Source organism: Mustelus asterias, chromosome 15, assembly GCF_964213995.1.
Source record: "Mustelus asterias chromosome 15, sMusAst1.hap1.1, whole genome shotgun sequence".
Taxonomy (NCBI): Eukaryota; Metazoa; Chordata; class Chondrichthyes; order Carcharhiniformes; family Triakidae; genus Mustelus; species Mustelus asterias.
In genome coordinates this window covers 102,246,369-102,263,511 of record NC_135815.1, presented here as the reverse complement: position 1 = coordinate 102,263,511, position 17,143 = coordinate 102,246,369, and the positions used below count along the sequence as shown (strand labels likewise).

General features: G+C 41.4%; 1 protein-coding gene across 10 annotated transcripts in view; it reads right to left on the bottom strand.

Moving 5' to 3' along the window:
• Positions 1-2,048: 2,048 nt before the first annotated feature.
• Positions 2,049-17,143, bottom strand: part of wdpcp (WD repeat containing planar cell polarity effector) — a 142,667-nt gene continuing 127,572 nt past the window's right edge. For 9 of the 10 annotated variants that reach the window (XM_078230436.1, XM_078230443.1, XM_078230438.1 and 6 more), the window contains 3 exons: positions 7,051-7,151; positions 6,534-6,562; positions 2,049-2,847 (listed from right to left, as the gene is read on the bottom strand). In XM_078230436.1, coding sequence (XP_078086562.1) covers positions 2,797-2,847; positions 6,534-6,562; positions 7,051-7,151 — 181 coding nt within the window. In that variant the 3' untranslated portion in view covers positions 2,049-2,796. Of the gene's footprint in view, positions 2,848-3,991; positions 4,066-6,533; positions 6,563-7,050; positions 7,152-17,143 lie in introns of those variants that run through there. The other variant, XM_078230442.1, reaches the window with a different exon arrangement.

The window sequence follows — 17,143 nt, the reverse complement described above, 5'->3', positions numbered from 1 at the left end:
GCCTTTCCTCATACGATTTTCCCACCATACCAGGCAACATCCTGGTAAATCTCCTCTGCACCCTTTCCAACACTTCCACATCTTTCCTATAATACGGCGACCAGAACTGTACGCAATACTCCAAATGCGGCCGCACCAGAGTTTTGTACAGTTGCAGCATAACCTCCTGGCTCCGAAACTCAATCCCTCTACCAATAAAAGCTAACACACCGTACACCTTCTTAACAACCCTATCAACCTGGGTGCCAACTTTCAGGGATCTATGCAAATGGACACCCAGATCCCTCTGTTCATCCACACTACCAAGTATCTTACCATTAGCCCAGTACTCTGTATTCCTGTTACTCCTTCCAAAGTGAATCACCTCACACTTTTCTGCATTAAACTCCATTTGCCACCTCTCAGTCCAGCTCTGCAGCTTATCTATGTCTCTCTGTAACCTGCCACTTCCCTCCGCACTGTCTACAACTCCACCGACTTTAGTGTCATCCGCAAATTTACTAATCCATCCTTCCACGCCCATTAATAAAAATGACAAACAGCAGTGGCCCCAAAACAGATCCTTGCGGGCTGTGAATCTGTGGAATTCCCTGCCCGGTGAAGCAGTTGAGACTACCTCATTGAATGTTTTTAAGGCAAAGACAGATAATTCCTTTACTGTTCAAAAATCTAAGAGTTATGGTGAGCGGGCGGGTAAGTGGAGCCCACGAAAAGATCAGCCATGATCTTATTGAATGGTGGAGCAGGCTCGAGGGGCCAAATGGCCTACTCCTGCTTCTAGTTCTTATGACAGAGGACAGGTGTGCAATCACCCAGCCTAATGGAATCTGGAGGCGGGTGTACCCGTCATAAGTTGTTGTGGCCTAGATAACCTACATGCCATAGTCCTAATATGTATGGTAGTCCTAGTCTGAGCCTTCCCTGTACTCTGAGGGCAAGTTATTCTGTTTTTAACAGGTTAAACATCAGCAGTATACCTGTGTGGTAAACCAAGTCTCACTCGTAGCATTCAGCTGTGGAGGTGGGAATGTTTGGTTTGAGCTTCCTTCAGACAATCCGATGAGCTGACACATTTGTGTCAATGCTGGCTCAGTTAGCAAATTCCACTAAGCAACATGGGTCAAAAAAGTTAATGGTTTGATCCCTGCTCTGTGTGGATTTAGCACATCTTAAGTCAGGATGGCAGTGGGTCAGTACAATTATCTCCGAATCCCTGAACTAGGGAAGGGTAAAATTGGTTTAGGGCTCTGTCCCTTATTGCTCTCCACATCTGTCAGGATCCCCACTTCTCCGCAACATCCAGAGGTCCCTTCTGAAAATTGTGTATATCTATGATTTACATGTTCATCTTTCAGTCATCAGACACATGAGGTATATATGCAAAACATTACAACTTATCTCTTCTCTCTACAGATGCTGACTAACATTGTCCATGTCCTATATTTCTGATATCCAGCATTTGTAATTTTTCCTTACTACACTCGTAGCAGTATTCATTGCATGTACTATATTTTCACACAATTTATAGTACAGCACATTCAAATCCATAATTTGTTCCTTACAAGACAGTTTAACCACATTTTCATATGAAGACTTCAGATGTCATACAATAGTGACCATAATCAAAATATTAACCAAGTTTGATAACATCATATACCCTAAAATATTAACAGTCAGAACATCCAAAGTAGCTGATTCCCATAGTGAGGAGGTTTGCTGGAGTCCCTCATGTGTATGATGATAAATTTATAAAATATTTCCTGTTGTTTAGAAATTTGTAATAGCAGCGACTCGGGGAACGCAAGAATTTTGAGAAATGAAGTAATCTTGATCTTATGTAGATTTTTAGCATCAATTTATGCATTCTAAACTCAAATCCTCTTAACGTACAAAGCAAAGAAAAATGCTATGCACGAAGGATTATACACCACTGATTGATGCTAGATTAATCCCTCATACAGGCCATCATCAGTTTCCACAGAAGCCATGACTGAAATGGACAAAAGCAGTTCTCCCAGATAAAATGTGTGTTGTGTATAAAGTCAAGGTATTGCCACAAACTGTTTATTGTCAAAATGCAATAAGAATTTTACTACAGTTGACAAAAGGTTGATTTTCAATATAACCTCAATTTGAATTAAAGACCAAGGAACAATGATATTCCTATGGACATCCTGGTTTCTAAACACATTGCTTAAATAAAATATCTACAATAAAATGTTAATATTATGGACAAATAAAAGAAAAATGGACACAAGGAGATATAAATTTCTCCACGTTTGAAGTCACAATTAATTAAACTCTGTCCTTTATGAACTTTGTTTATATCACAAACACTTGGATACAAAAACTAGGAGTGCCTCAATGTTTTTTAATTGTGGAACTAAATATTGCAGATAATTAATATTTGGTGGCTGGAGAGATGTTACTAAACAAAATCAGAAGTAATTCAACTGCAGCAACATAATTAAATAATAATCAATGGTTTGCTTTTTCTTACCTACCCTATACAAGTTTATGTAAAGAATTTATGTCATTTTTAAAAAGTGTATTAAATTGACCTGTTTGCCATCAAAATATCTTTGCAGGATAGTAACTAAACCATCTTCTCATCCTTTGGAGCTGGGGCAACCCTTTCTGTAATTCTTGTTTTATGATTAAACATTGGAAAAAGCATTTTAATAGATGAGGATAATAGTAATTAAAACCATTGCACTTACTTCAGCTATTGTGCCATTTATAGACCACTTATTTTAAAGTCACTACTAATTCTCTCTGTCAATATAAAATTGCTATTCACACTAGCCCAAAATGTACCACTTTCAGAGTGCTGCTGTTTTCAAGTTCCTGCAGAGGAAGAACACATCTTTAATAGCATGAAAACCACAAAAGAATTATAAATTAGCTAGCAATTATTATTTAATAATAATATGGGAACTTCCTAATATTAACATTTATTATGTTAATGAGGATGTGCCCAAACAATCCACGTTGCTCACTTGAATTTACTGAAGATGGCTGAATGGATTCAAATGTTTGTGCTTAGCTAAGATAATTAGGCTGGAGTTCAATTGCAGCTCAGTCTTGGCCAGTATGTGTAATGCAATGTGTTTGGAAGAACAGATTTATGCTTTGCACTGGACTGGTGTGTTTGTAAAATTGGACTCAAGTGAAGAGCTAATTTTCAATATTAGGAGTAGCCACTTGCTTACAACGTTTGAACCATTTAAAAAATATTAGCCTGGAGTTACACTGAGGTCATTTGGATTTTAAACCAGTGTAAGGTGGCCTTTGGGAGGAGGGGGTGTTCCATACATTTTGGGGTCAGGGTGCCTGGGAGACAGTTCAGGGATGAACTGAGTTACACTACCACTCTTGTGTCAGTGCACATCTAAAACAGTTTTGCATTAACATGGAAGTGACAATGATTGCAGTCTATAAATGTAACACACACACTTTTTGTTTCTGAAGGAGACTTATGTTAACTTTACTTTTTTTGACACAATCCATCAGTTCAACAACATCAGGGCAGCTTCTTCTGTAATGTCATTTTTCCATAACATAGATTTCAAATGTAAACATAAAGAGCAAAAATAACATTGAAAAAATGTCTAAAATGAATTTCTAAACAGATACATGTTGGTAACTGTGCACCTGGCCAAAACCCATCAAAAACAAACCCATTTAACTCCAGAAATAAGATATTCAACTGACAATACTATTCAGCCTTTTTGAGTGAATATGGGGATGTAATAGACAAAGTTCACGAGTGACACCACATTTAAACAATGGAAAGAACTGTATAATAAGTTAATTATATATCCTAGTGGGATCTGTATATGGTTGCTTCTGATTGCTGAGAAGCCATTGAAAACATTGCTAAAAATAAAGGGGGTTCAGATAAATGGTGGCCCCAAGTACAAAAGATAAGGCTGAGGTATTTGCTATAACCTTCAGCCAGAAACGCAGAGTAGACGATCCATCTCTGCCTCCTCCAGAGGTCCCCAGCATCACAGATGTCAGTCTTCAATCAATTCAATTCACTCCACATGACATCACTGGATACTGCAAAGGCAATGGGCTGTGACAATATTCCAGCAACAGTACTGAAGACCCCGTGCTCCAGAACTTGCTCCACCCCTAGCCAAGCTGTTCCAGTACAGCTACAACACTGACATTTACCCAGCAATGTGGAAAATTGCCCAGGTATTTCTTGTACACAAAAAGCCGGGCAAATCCAACCCAGCCAATTACCACCCCACCAGTTAATTCTCGATCATCAGTAAAGTAGTGGAAGGGGTCTTCTACAGTGCCATCAAGCAGCACTTGCTTAATAATAACCTGCTTACTGACATTCAGCTTGGGTTCCGCCAGGGTCACCCAGCTCCTGAACTCATTACAGCCTTTGTTCAAACATGAACTAAAGAGTTGAACTCCAGAGGTGAGGCGAGAGTGAATGTCCTTAATATCAAGGCTGCATTTGACCGAGTGAGGCATCAAAGAATTCTAGCAAAACCGGAGTCAATGGGAATCAAGGGGAAAGCTGTCTGCTGGCTGAAGTCATGCCTATCACAAAGGAAGAAGGTCAATCACCTCAACTCCAGGAAATCATTGCAGGAGTTTCTCAGGAGAGTGTCCGAGGCCCAACCATCGTCAGCTGTTTCATCAATGACCTTCCTTCCATCATGATCCCTGGTATGGAGGGATTTACTTATGAGGAAAGGTTACACAGGTTGGGCCTCTACTCATTGGAGTTTAGAATAATGAGAAGTGATTGCATTGAAACACAGAATTTTTACAGGGCTTGTCAGGGTAAATGCTGAGAGGATGTTTCCCCTCATCAGAGAGTCTAGAACTGGAGGACAGAGTCCAGAATAAAGGGATGCCAATTTAAGACTGAGATGAGGAGGAATTTCTTCCCTCAGATGGTTGAGTGTCTTTGGAACTCCTTGCCTCCAAGAGCTGCGGGGGCAGAGACCTTGTGCATATTTAAGGCTGAGATAGATCTTTGAGCAGCAAGGGAATCAAAGGTTACGGAGAAAGGGTAGGAAAGTGGACATGAGGAATGTCAGATCAGCCATGAGTTAGGGCAGCATGGTGGCACAGTGGTTAGCAGTGCTGCCTCATCGTGCCGGGATCCGGGTTCAATTCGCGGCTTGGGTCACTGTCTGTGCAGAGTCTGCACATTCTCCCCCGTGTCTGCGTGGGTTTCCTCCGGGTGCTCCGGTTTCCTCCCACAGTCCGAAATTCTCCTTCAGGCGCCGGAGTGTGACGATAATGGGATTTTCACAGTAGCATCATTGCAGTGTTAATGTAAGCCTACTTTTGACAATAATAAACAAACTAAAACCATTGACCAAAAACTGAACTGCACTAGCCCTATAAATGCTGTGGCGACCAGAGCAGATCAGAGGCTAGGAATCCTGTAGCAAAAGCGCGTCTCCTGACTCCCCAAAGCCTGTCCACATTCTAAAAGGGAAAAGCCAGCAGCATGACGGAATACTCTCCCCTAGTCCAGATGAGTGCAGCTTCAATAACACTCAAAAAGCTTGACACCATCCAAGACAAAGCATTCTTTTGATTGGCATCTCTTCCGCAAACATTCACTCCCTCCACAACCAATGCACTCTTGCAGTAGTGTGTACCATTCACAAAATGCACTGCATGAACTCACCCAGGCTGCTTCGGCAGCACCATCCAAACCCAGGACCACTACCACCCAGGCAGAAGGGCTGCAGATGCATGGGAATAGCACCACCTGGAAGTTCCCCCTCAGGCCACACACCATCCTGACTTGGAAACATATCGCTGTTCCTTCCCTGTCACTGGATCAAAATGCTGGTACTCCCTCCCTAACAGCACTGTGGATGTACCTACATCACATGGACGGTAGCGGTTCAAGAAGACAGCTCACCACCACCTTCTCAAGGGCAAGTAGGGATGCACAATAATTGCTGGCCTAGCCAGTGACGCCCACATACCATGAATGGAAAAAAAACTGATGCTCATGGTCCCCATGGAAATATCACAATTACATTCGGTTAGTAAACTGAAAAGATTCACCTTTCCATATTGAACATGAGACAGTTTTCTCCCATTCAGCTGCTGATGAACCTGCAATAATTTAATAGAATCCCTGCAGTGCAGAAGGAGGCCATTCAGCCCATTGGGTCTGCACTTACTCTGACAGAGCAACTTGCCCAAGCCTACCCCCCACCTAACCCCAGTAACCCCACACATTTACCCCACTACTCCCCCTATCCTACACATTTAGGACACTGAGGGGCAATTTAGCATGGCCATTCCACCTAACCTGCACATCTTTGGAGTGTGGGTGGAAACCGGAGCACCCGGAGGAAACCCACGCAGACACGGGGAGAATGTGCAGACTCCGCACAGACCGTGACCCAAGCGAGGGAATTGAACCTCAGTCCCTGGCGCTGAGGCAGCAGTGCTAACCACTGTGCCACCCCAGCCTTTATATATTAAATTATTTTCATGCATATGCACAAAAGGAAAAAAAAAAGACATACCTGTGGTTCTTCGCCATCAAGAGAGTTCCCTTAAAAATATATAATATATGGTATTTGCTTTTATACTGCATTATTTTAATATACAGAATCACGCACATCAAGTATCATTCATTAATTAGTGGTTACAATATTTAAAAACAATATGCACTAGTTTTAATAAAGATTAAAGGTGATACTTAAATTGAATGGATTGCAATTGAGGTTATTGTGGTGTTATTAAAATGCCAGTGATATGATTCATTGGCGTGCAAAATAATATTACTTAGTTCAAAAATAAAAAATTGCAGAGGAATTAAAAGCCCAGAGAACATTTAAAAATATTTAAGTTCCAGGTTGATAAATATATTACTATCACCTTGTGAATATTTCTAAAGAGTTTAGAGTTTACTGAATAGCAACATTTTTAAGTTCTCACTTTTTTGCATCTTTCAAATATCCACTTGTAAACCCCTCAGGCGAGACATGTTTGTTTACTAACCTTTTGTTGCACATTTTTATATCAGTCAAAGTCTCTTACCTGCTTGGGTCCAGGCCAAAGGGTCATCTATCAAGGCTGTGGCATAGGCAGTGAACCCAAGTTCACTCTCTATGTCACCGGTCATGTTATGGCAAGAAGACCTGAATAGGAGAGAGTCAGAAAACGGCACTAAAGTCAGTTTTATTTATTGACATCAGCTGAAGTATATAGCTGCCTGAATAATTCACCATTCCAAAACTATGCTCCCTTTCATCCGAAGGCTGTTTACATATTAAGCACTGCACTGTTTGAAATGTCTGTTACCCTTGTGATTTTTCAATGGGTGCCCTGTTGCTATTTAGCCTTGGGTTCTCATCTTTCAAATAGCTTTAGGTTTTGTCAAAAAATAATGGGTAGAGGTTTTAATTATTACAAATGAATGGAATGTGCATAAAAATAATTTTATAAAGGATCAACCAGACACTGGAAGGTCAATAAACTTCACTCCATCTCACAGATCCTTTCTACTTCTATATCAAAGACTTCATGGTAACAGTGCATTTCTAAACTAAGACTACAGAGGAGTCGAAATTTCGAAAGCAGTACAGAAACACACTGACGTGCATTGTGACCACATGGGGCTGTTTGTCTCCATGCAGTGTGCGCTGCCTGGTGGAATTTCCAGGCACAAGTGTTTAATAATCATGTCCTCATAAATTTCAGAAATTTTCCCAACTTACATTAAATGATCTAATGTTAGAATAGAATCCTACAGAGCAGAAGGAGGCCATTCGGCCCATCGAGTCTGCACCAACCATAATCCCACCCAGGCCCTATCCCCATAACTCCACATATTTACCCTGCTAATCCCCCTGATACTAAGGGGCAATTTAGCATGGCCAATCCACCTAGCCCGCATATCTTTGGACTGTGGAAGGAAACCGGAGCACTCTGAGGAAACCCACGCAGACACGGGGAGAACATGCAAACGCCACACAGACAGTGACCCAAGACCAGAATTGAACCCCAGGTCCCTGGCGCTGTGAGGCAGCAGTGCTAATCACTGTGCCACCATGCCACTCTTAGTACCATTAGCATAACTGAACATACTTAGCACCAGTATTTAGCAATATAAATAGTCTGATTATGGATGCTTTTAAAATTTATTTAAAAACTGAAGGTTTGGCACCTCAGTGGTGCAATCCACACTTCCTACTACAAAAATGGGTAAACTAATACAGGAGAATGCACCATCTATTGGGTAGGATGATATTGATGGGCGCAAGGACTGATTAGGGACAGTCAGCATGGCTTTGTGAGTGGAAAATCATGTCTCACAAATTTGATTTGAGTTTTTTGAAGAGGTAACCAAGAAGGTAGATGAGGGCAGTGCAATTGATGTTGTCTACATGGACTTTAGCAAGGCCTTACCACATGGCAGGTTGTTGCATGAGGTTAAATCTCATGGGGTCCAGGGTGAGGTAGCCAATTGCTTATAAAATTGGCTTGACGACAGAAGACAGAGGGTGATTGTAGAGAGTTGTTTTCCAAACTGGAGACCTGTGGCCAGTGGTGTGCCTCAGGGATCGGTGCTGGGTCCACTGTTATTTGTCATTTATATTAATGATTTGGATGAGAATATAGGAGGCATGGTCAGTAAGTTTGCAGATGACACCAAGATTGGTAGCATCGTGGACAGTGAAGAAGGTTATCTCAGATTGCAACGGAATCTTGATCAATTGAGCCAGTGAGCTGATGAATGGCAGATGGAGTTTAATTTAGATAAATGCGAGGTGATGCATTTTGGTCGATTTAACCAGGGCAGGACTTACTCAGTTAATGAGGCGTTGGTGAGAGTTATAGAACAAAGAGATCTAGGGGTACATGTTCATAGTGGGGTCACAGGTGGACAGAGTGGTGAAGAAGGCATTCAGCATGTTTGGTTTCATTGGTCAAAACATTGGATACAGGAATTGGGACGTCTTGTTGAAGTTGTACAATACATTGGTAAGGCCACACTTGGAACACTGTGTGCAATTCTGGTCACCCTATTATAGAAAGAATATTATTAAACTAGAAAGAGTACAGAAGAGATTTACTAGGATGCTACTGGGACTTGATGGTTTGAATTATAAGGAGAGGCTGGATACACTGGGACTTCTTTCTCTGGAGCATAGGAGACTGAGGGGTGATCTTATAAAGTAATGAGGGGCATAGATCAGCTAGATAGTCAAATCTTTTTCATAAAGGTAGGGGAGTCTAAAACCAGAGGGCGTAGGTTTAAGGTGAGAGGGGAGAAATACAAAAGTGTCCAGAGGGACAATTTTCTCTCTCTCAGGGTGGTGAGTGTCTGGAACAAGCTGCCAGAGGTAGTAGTAGAGGTGGGTACAATTTTGTCTTTTAAAAAGCGTTTAGACAGTTACATGGGTACTAATGCAGAGGGATATGGACCAAATGTGGGCAATTGGGACTAACTTAGGTGTTTTTATTTTAAAAAAGGGTGGCATGGACAAGTTGGGCCGAAGGGCCTGTTTCCATGCTGTAAACCTCTATGACTCTATAAACAAAAATCCTATATACTTAGTTCAGCAGTTAACCATTTATAAATGGAAGCTAACAAAATAGAAAATAAGTAAACATTTTCATTTGACATGGCAGTCTTTAAATAAATAATATATTCATAGACATTTACAGCACAGAAAGAAGCCATTCGGCCAACCGTGTCCACTCTGGTTAACAAAGATCTGACTACACTAATCCCATTTTCCAGTGCTTGGCTCATAGCCCTGGAGGTTACTGCAGCACAAGTGAATATCTTGACACTTAAATGTTACAAGACTTTCTGACTTAACCACCCTGACAGGCAGAGAGTTCCAGACTCCCATCACCCTCAGTGAAAAAGTTTCTCCTCAACTCCTCTCTTAGCCTTCTACCCCTTACCTTAAATCTCTGCCCCCTGGTTATTGACCCCTCTACTAATGGAAAAAAGTGCGTTCCCATCCACCTTATCTATACACATAATCTTTTACACCTCCATCAGATCCCTTCTCAAACTTCACTGCTTCAATGAAAACAGCCCTAGCCTATTCAATCTTTCCTCATAGTTCAGTCCTTCCAGCCCAGGCAGCATCCTGGTAAATCTCCTCTGCACCCTCTCCAGTGCAATCACATCCTCCATATAATGTGGTGACCAGAACAGCACACAGTACTCCAGTTGTGACCGAACCAATGTTTTACATAGTTCCAGCATGGACCTCGCTGCTCTCGTATTCTAAGCCTCGACTAATAAAAGTAGGTATCCCATAAGCCTTCTTAACCACCTTATTTACCTGGTCTGCTATTCTCAGGAATCTATAGCTATACATTCCAAGGTCTGTCTGACCTTCAGCAATTTCCAGGATCCTAACATTTAGTGTAATTCTTTGCTTTGTTAGCCTTCCTCACTTTTCCAGGTTGAATTCCATTTGCCACTGCTCTGCCCACCTGACCAGTCCATTGATACCTTCCTGCGCTCTACATTTTTGTTTATTCAACAGCATTATCGAGTGGTTTTACAGCTGTTGCTTTCAACAACTTCACCAGAAGACATGAAATAAACACTGGAAAGCTGAAAATTTCAAAACACTATAGTTTGTGAACATGATGCAGAAATTCAAGCATCGCGGGAATAGATCTCCACACCTGAATGGATCTGATGTGACACCTGAAAGGGGATGAAAAGCGCAAACAGGGGTTGGTTGGAATCAGGGAAGGTAGAGGCTGCCCCTTTAATGAGTGCCTTAGGCTATATGTAGGACCTGGTTTTCCTGCAGAGGGCCTCAAACAGGGCTGGACTCATCATTGCAATATTCACTCTCTCATGAGCGGGTCCTCTTTTTCATACACCAAGATAACAGGCAGCAAGTTTCCTGTCCACCCTATGGGGCTGTTTGTCTCCATGCATAGTAAGTAGTTTCACAACACCAGGTTAAAGTCCAACAGGTTTATTTGGTAGCACAAGCTTTCGGAGCTCCAAAAGCTCGTGCTACCAAATAAACCTGTTGGACTTTAACCTAGTGTTGTGAGACTCCTTACTGTGCTTACCCCAGTCCAACGCCGGCAACTCCACATCATGTCTCCATGCAGCGTGTGCTGCCTGGTGGAATTCCTAGGCACAAGTGTTTGATAATCATGTCCTCAAATTTCAGAAATTTCCTCAACTTACATTAAATGATCTAATGTTAGTGTAACTGAACATACTTAGCACCAATATTTAGCAATATAAATAGCCTGATAAGGAATGCCTTTAAAATTTATTTAAAAACAACTGAAGATTTGGTACCTCAGTAGTGCAATCCACACTCCCTGCTGCATAAACAGAAATCCTATATACTCAGTTCAGAAGCACCTACACCCTGATGTTCCTGATAGAAGAATTAAACATTTTCCTGCCCATACCTTAACCTTGCTGTTCTATTTCACTTGTTCTGAGCAGTATGTGTTGATGCACTTTCCTTAGTGTTTGTGACTGGAATGAAGAACTGGATTTTGACTGATACGAAGCTTTGTTTTAACAGGCTGCTTGCTGACAAATGATAAAGATCTGGTAGGAATAATGCTGTTTTTTATTGTTATCTTCAGTCTCTCTGTAAAGTGAAGCTTAGGAAATGCTGCTGTGATTTCTCCTCTTTGATTGTGAAGTGATTGTGCTCTTCATCAGCTTTCTCTCAGCCAAATAAAGCTTCAATAATGCTGCTGCTCCATCACCATAAGCTTTATTGGCTAGGCAGAAGAGACAATGAAACTTCATCTGAAACCAGATTAGGCTGGGAAAAAAATGGAGGGATTGTTTTCTTCTCAGCCCCATTATCTTTGTTATAGCATCTTGATCGGCTTTCTAAGGCACTATTACGAATACTGCCCAGGGTTGTAAACTGCTTTTTTGGCAGTCAAATTGCTCTAACCCTCTTACTTTATGTTTTAAACCAGCTTAAGCTTGTCCGTCCTCTCTTTCAATGGGTTCTTTTAAATTGACTGAATTTGGTAGGATGGGGATAGATACATCAGAAAGCTGTATTTGCCAGAGTTTCACTACTTTCACAGTCATCCTTCTGAAAGCTTCAGTTTTTGTAAAGCAATTTAAATGTATGCATAAGCTGCAGTTTTGCAAGACATTGTAGTTTCAGGATTTGATACATAAGAAATGTTGTAATTATGCAGAAATTCTACATGCATCAGATTTATTTAGATAGTACGTGGTTCTATTTAATCACAACAAATAAATCCTTAGGTATAAGACCCTAGCTGGCTACAAAGTGCCTCATAGAAAGTAGAGCATCCTCACCCATACCCTGGGATTTGGTTGGTTTGATCAGAAAAGAGATATGTTCTGTTTGAGATGTGCATTTCCTGTTGACTGAAAACTAATAGAAGGACAAACTGCCTTTGCGGATTCAACAAAGAAATCTGTGCAGTACTGGGGGCTTAAAGGAGGAACTTTTATGGACATTCCTTTTTGTTCAAAGTCTCCCTTGACCATCTAAAAAGATATTCAAGATGCCCAGTAACTTATTACATCACAGACACAACATTAAGCCACCTTACCTCCAGACCACTGCAATGATGCCACAGACAAGAGGAAAAACAGTGAATAGAGGTGTTTCAGGATATACAACCAGAAGAACAAAAACACTTCTTGCATTCCTCTCCAGGTATTTTACAGTGGGGAAAATGAAAAGAAAGAGAGTAACGGTCACGGTGGGAGAGATGACTCAGGACCCGTTTAAACTTACGTGTTTTGAGAATGGAGCTTTTCCAGTGCTTGCAGGACTCCTTGTCTGCCAGTATGTAAAGTGGGAGGGAACATCACACTCCTGACTTGTGCCTTGTGGGCAGGCTTTGGGAAATCAGGAGGTGAGTTACTCGCCATTGAATTCCCAGCCTCTTATCTTATAGTCAAGTGTATTTATATGGCTGGTCTAGTTCAGTTTCTGATCAATGGTAACCCCCAGGACATTGATAATGGGGGATTTCACAATGGTAATGCCATTGAATGTCAAGAGATGGTTGGATTCTCTCTTGCTAGAGATGATCATTGCCTGGCACTCATTTGGCACAAATGTTACTGTCACTTATCAGGCCAAGCCTGAATGTTGTCCAAGTCTTGCTGCATATGGATATGTCAAACAAGTCCATGCAACTGTAGACCAATTAGCTTACACTGGTAGTAAAAGATAATGGAATTGTTAATCAACGACGTAACTGAAAAATATCTAGAAATTGAAAACACAGAGTACTCAAATTTCAAAAGTCAAGGTCATACTTGCCCAACCTTACAGAATTCTTTGAGAATGTAATAGAAAGGGTGGACAAGGATAATGCAGTAAATATAATACATTTGGATTTCCAAAAAACCTTTGATAAAGTACTGCTTAGTAGACTTGTGCCTCAGAATAGAACATGTAGCATCAGGGAACAAGCAACAGAACGGATAGCAAGCTAGAAAACAGAGCGTAGGGGTTAAAGGTAGTTATTCAGATTGGCAATGGTATTCCGCAAGGGTTGGTGCTAAATTCACCATCCCTATCAATTTGGCGTCAGGAAGCTGAAGCATGATTTCTTATTGGAGCAGGAGCAGGTCATTCAGTCCTTCAAGCTGCTTTGCCATTCAATAGATAATAGCTGATCATCCACTTTAATGCAGTTTCCTCCACAATATTGCTATCCCTGTATGGATGTCATTAATATTTAGACATATCAATCTCTGCTTTAAACATACTCAATGACTGAGCTTCTGCAGCCCTCTGAGGGAGAGAATTCCAAAGATTCACAACCCTCTCAAGTAAAATAATTTCTCATCTCAGTCCTAAATGGCAGTCCTCTTGTTTTGAAACTGTGCCCCCTGGTTCTGGACTGCCCAACCAAGGGAAACATCATACCTGCATCTACCCTGTCTCTTCCTTTACGATGTCAATGAGATCACCTCTCATTCTTTGAAATTCTAGAGAATACACACCAGTTTCCCCAATTGCTCTTCATAGGTTAGTCCCACCATTCTGGGAACAAATCTAGTGAACCTTCATGACATTTCCTCTATGGCAATAATATGCTTCCCAATATAAGGGGACCAAAATTGCATGCAGTACTCCAGGTGAGGTCTAGCAAGGTTCTATATAGTTGAAGCAAGACTTTCCTACTCCTGCACTCAAATCTTCTTGCGATAAAGGCTAAAATACCATTAGCCTTCCTAATTGATTGTGCACCTAGATGTTAGCTTTCAGTAACTTATTGACAAGGATACCCAGGTCCCTTAAGGATGTCACTGAATTGGATTGTATAGTTAATGCAAAGGACACCACACAGGAAAACACTGGGCATGCACCCTCCTCTGTGGTGAGGGGCCTTTAATCAAGAGGGAAGGTACCCCAACACCTTCCTGTCTCCACCCTTGGAAAATAGGTGTTTAAAAGGGGTAGAGTACAGATGGAGAAATCAATATGAAGAATTGAAATAGATTAATAAAGTCATAAAAAAGAAAAAGCATTTCTGGAGGGATAGAACCGAAAAGCAGAGATGTTATGTTAAGAAGTTATGAAGAGTTGAGGAGGAACTTCTTCTCTCAGAGGGTGGTGAATCTCTGGGATTCTCTGCCCACTGAAGTGGTGGAGGCTACCTCGTTGAATATGTTTAACTCACAGATAGATGGATTCTTGATCGGTAAGGGAATTAGGGGTTATAGGGATCAGGCGGGTAAGTGGAACTGATCCACTTCAGATCAGCCATGATCTTATTGAATGGCGGGGCAGGCTCGAGGGGCTAGATGGCCTACTCCTGCTCCTATTTCTTATGTTCTTATGTTAACCCTGGAGGAAATTTTAGTCAGAGTACACTTCATGTACTGTGTATCTGATTATAAAATGGGAACCAGAACTGTTCAGAGGCAATGGAGAAGATGCAAGAAAGATTTATTAGAATCATATCAAAACTATGTGGAGTAAGAGGGTATGAGGAAAGATTGAACATGCTGAGTGAGGCTCTTTTCTCTAGTAAAGAGAAGACTGAGTGGATGGCCTGATAAAGGATTTCAACATCATGAAATAATTTGACAAGGTAATGTTTCCACTTGTGGGCGTGAGTAGAACTAGGGGACATGAATAAATTATAGTCACTAATAAATCAAACAGGGAATTCAGAAGAACCTTCTATACACAGAGCACAGTTAGATTGTAGGACCAACTATAACACTGGGTATTTGAGGGGAATAATGTAGATGCATTCAAGGGGAAGCTAGATAAACGCATGAGGGAGAAAGGAATAGAAGGATATGCTGATGGTCTTTGATAAGGAAGGGTGAACATAAACATCAGCATGGGGATATTGGGCGACCTATAGAGCCACGGTTGACACAAATAGTAAATGGACCTTTAACTCAGTGTCTGGCTGTAGAACTGCAATTGTGAAGTGACCACCCACTGTGGCAATAGCTAATCATCATTGATTTGAATGGAAGTGAAAAGCAGACTGGTTGATGACGTGCATCAATATCAGTGCTAGTTTCAGGTTCAGATGAAATTTCTCCTTCAGGTGCTGGCAGGTAGCATGTGTCTAGTATTTTGTACTTTCAATCTAGATTTTCAGGATTGCTTCTATGTAAGAGACTGTGGTTTAAAATTTACCACCATGGGCGGGATCTTGCTCAGGCGAGGCTCGTAAAAATCCCACCTGAGGTCAACGGAGAATTCCCTTCTGCGAGCCTCGCCAGCCCCAATTTCAGGGCGGACGAGGCGGTAAAATTCCAGCCATTGTGTCTGGAATCAAAATGGTGATGTCTGAGCCAGGTGTTAATCAACCTCTGCATTTCTGAACTATTGATTGAACCTCGTATCAAATAAGAATATAAGAACTAGGAGCAGGAATAGGTCATCTGGCCCCTCGAGCCTGCTCCGCCATTCAATAAGATCATGGCTGATCTTTTCGTGGACTCAGCTCCACTTACCCACCCGCTCACCATAACCCTTAATTCCTTTACTGTTCAAAAATTTATCTATCCTTGCCTTAAAAACATTCAATAAGGTAGCCTCAACTGCTTCACTGGGCAGGGAATTCCACAGATTCACAACCCTTTGTGTGAAGAAGTTCCTCCTCAACTCAGTCCTTATTTTGAGGCCATGCCCCCTAGTTCTAGTTTCACCTGCCAGTGGAAACAACTTCCCTGCTTCTATCTTATCTATTCCCTTCATAATCTTATATGTTTCTATAAGATCTCCCCTCATTCTTCCGAATTCCAATGAGTATAGCCCCAGTCTACTCAGTCTCTCCTTATAAACCAACCCTCTCAACTCTGGCATCAACCGAGTGAATCTCCTCTGCATCCCCTCCAGTGCCAGTATATCCTTTCTCAAGTAAGGAGACCAAAACTGTACAAGTACTCCAGGTGTGGCCTCACCAGCACCTTATGCAGCTGCAACATAACCTCGCTGTTTTTAAACTCCATCCCTCTAGCAATGAAGGACAACATTCCATTTGCCTTCTTAATAACCTGCTGTACCTGCAAACCAGCTCCTTGTGATTCTTGCACAAGGACACCCAGATACCTCTGCACAGCAGCATGCTGCAACTTTTTTTTACCATTTAAGTCATAGTCCATTTTGCTGCTATTCCTACCAAAATGGATGACCTCACATCCATTCTCATATACATTTTAGGCAGGGCGTAGGGACAAAATAACCTCAAATATTTTTGAATATTGGCCTCAGGCAGATCTTGATTGACAGGTGCAGAAAAGAAACACTTTCATTGGTGTAGTGTATTAACTAAACTACATACTCTTCACTCTGAATTTTAACATGTCTGGTTCATATGTGACTTAACAAGCACATTGTGACAACAAAATCGTCCTGCAATGCAGCTTTTGATTTTGAACCTGCTTTAACTCTATAGTTTATTTGCCACTTTAAGAATAGAAACCGGTTTGATTTTTGTGTTGTAAAGGTATCTTTTTGAACTGATTATGGGGAGTGTTTAGGTCAGCCCTACATGGTCAAAAGGCTTCTGCATTCCACCATGTTTGATAGGGATAGGAGGCGCAACTTGTGTTGTGTACCGGCCTCCTAAGTAATCTTCTCTTTTCATCCTGTGGGCTGTAACCAGCAGCAGCGACAATATGAATTTGGAG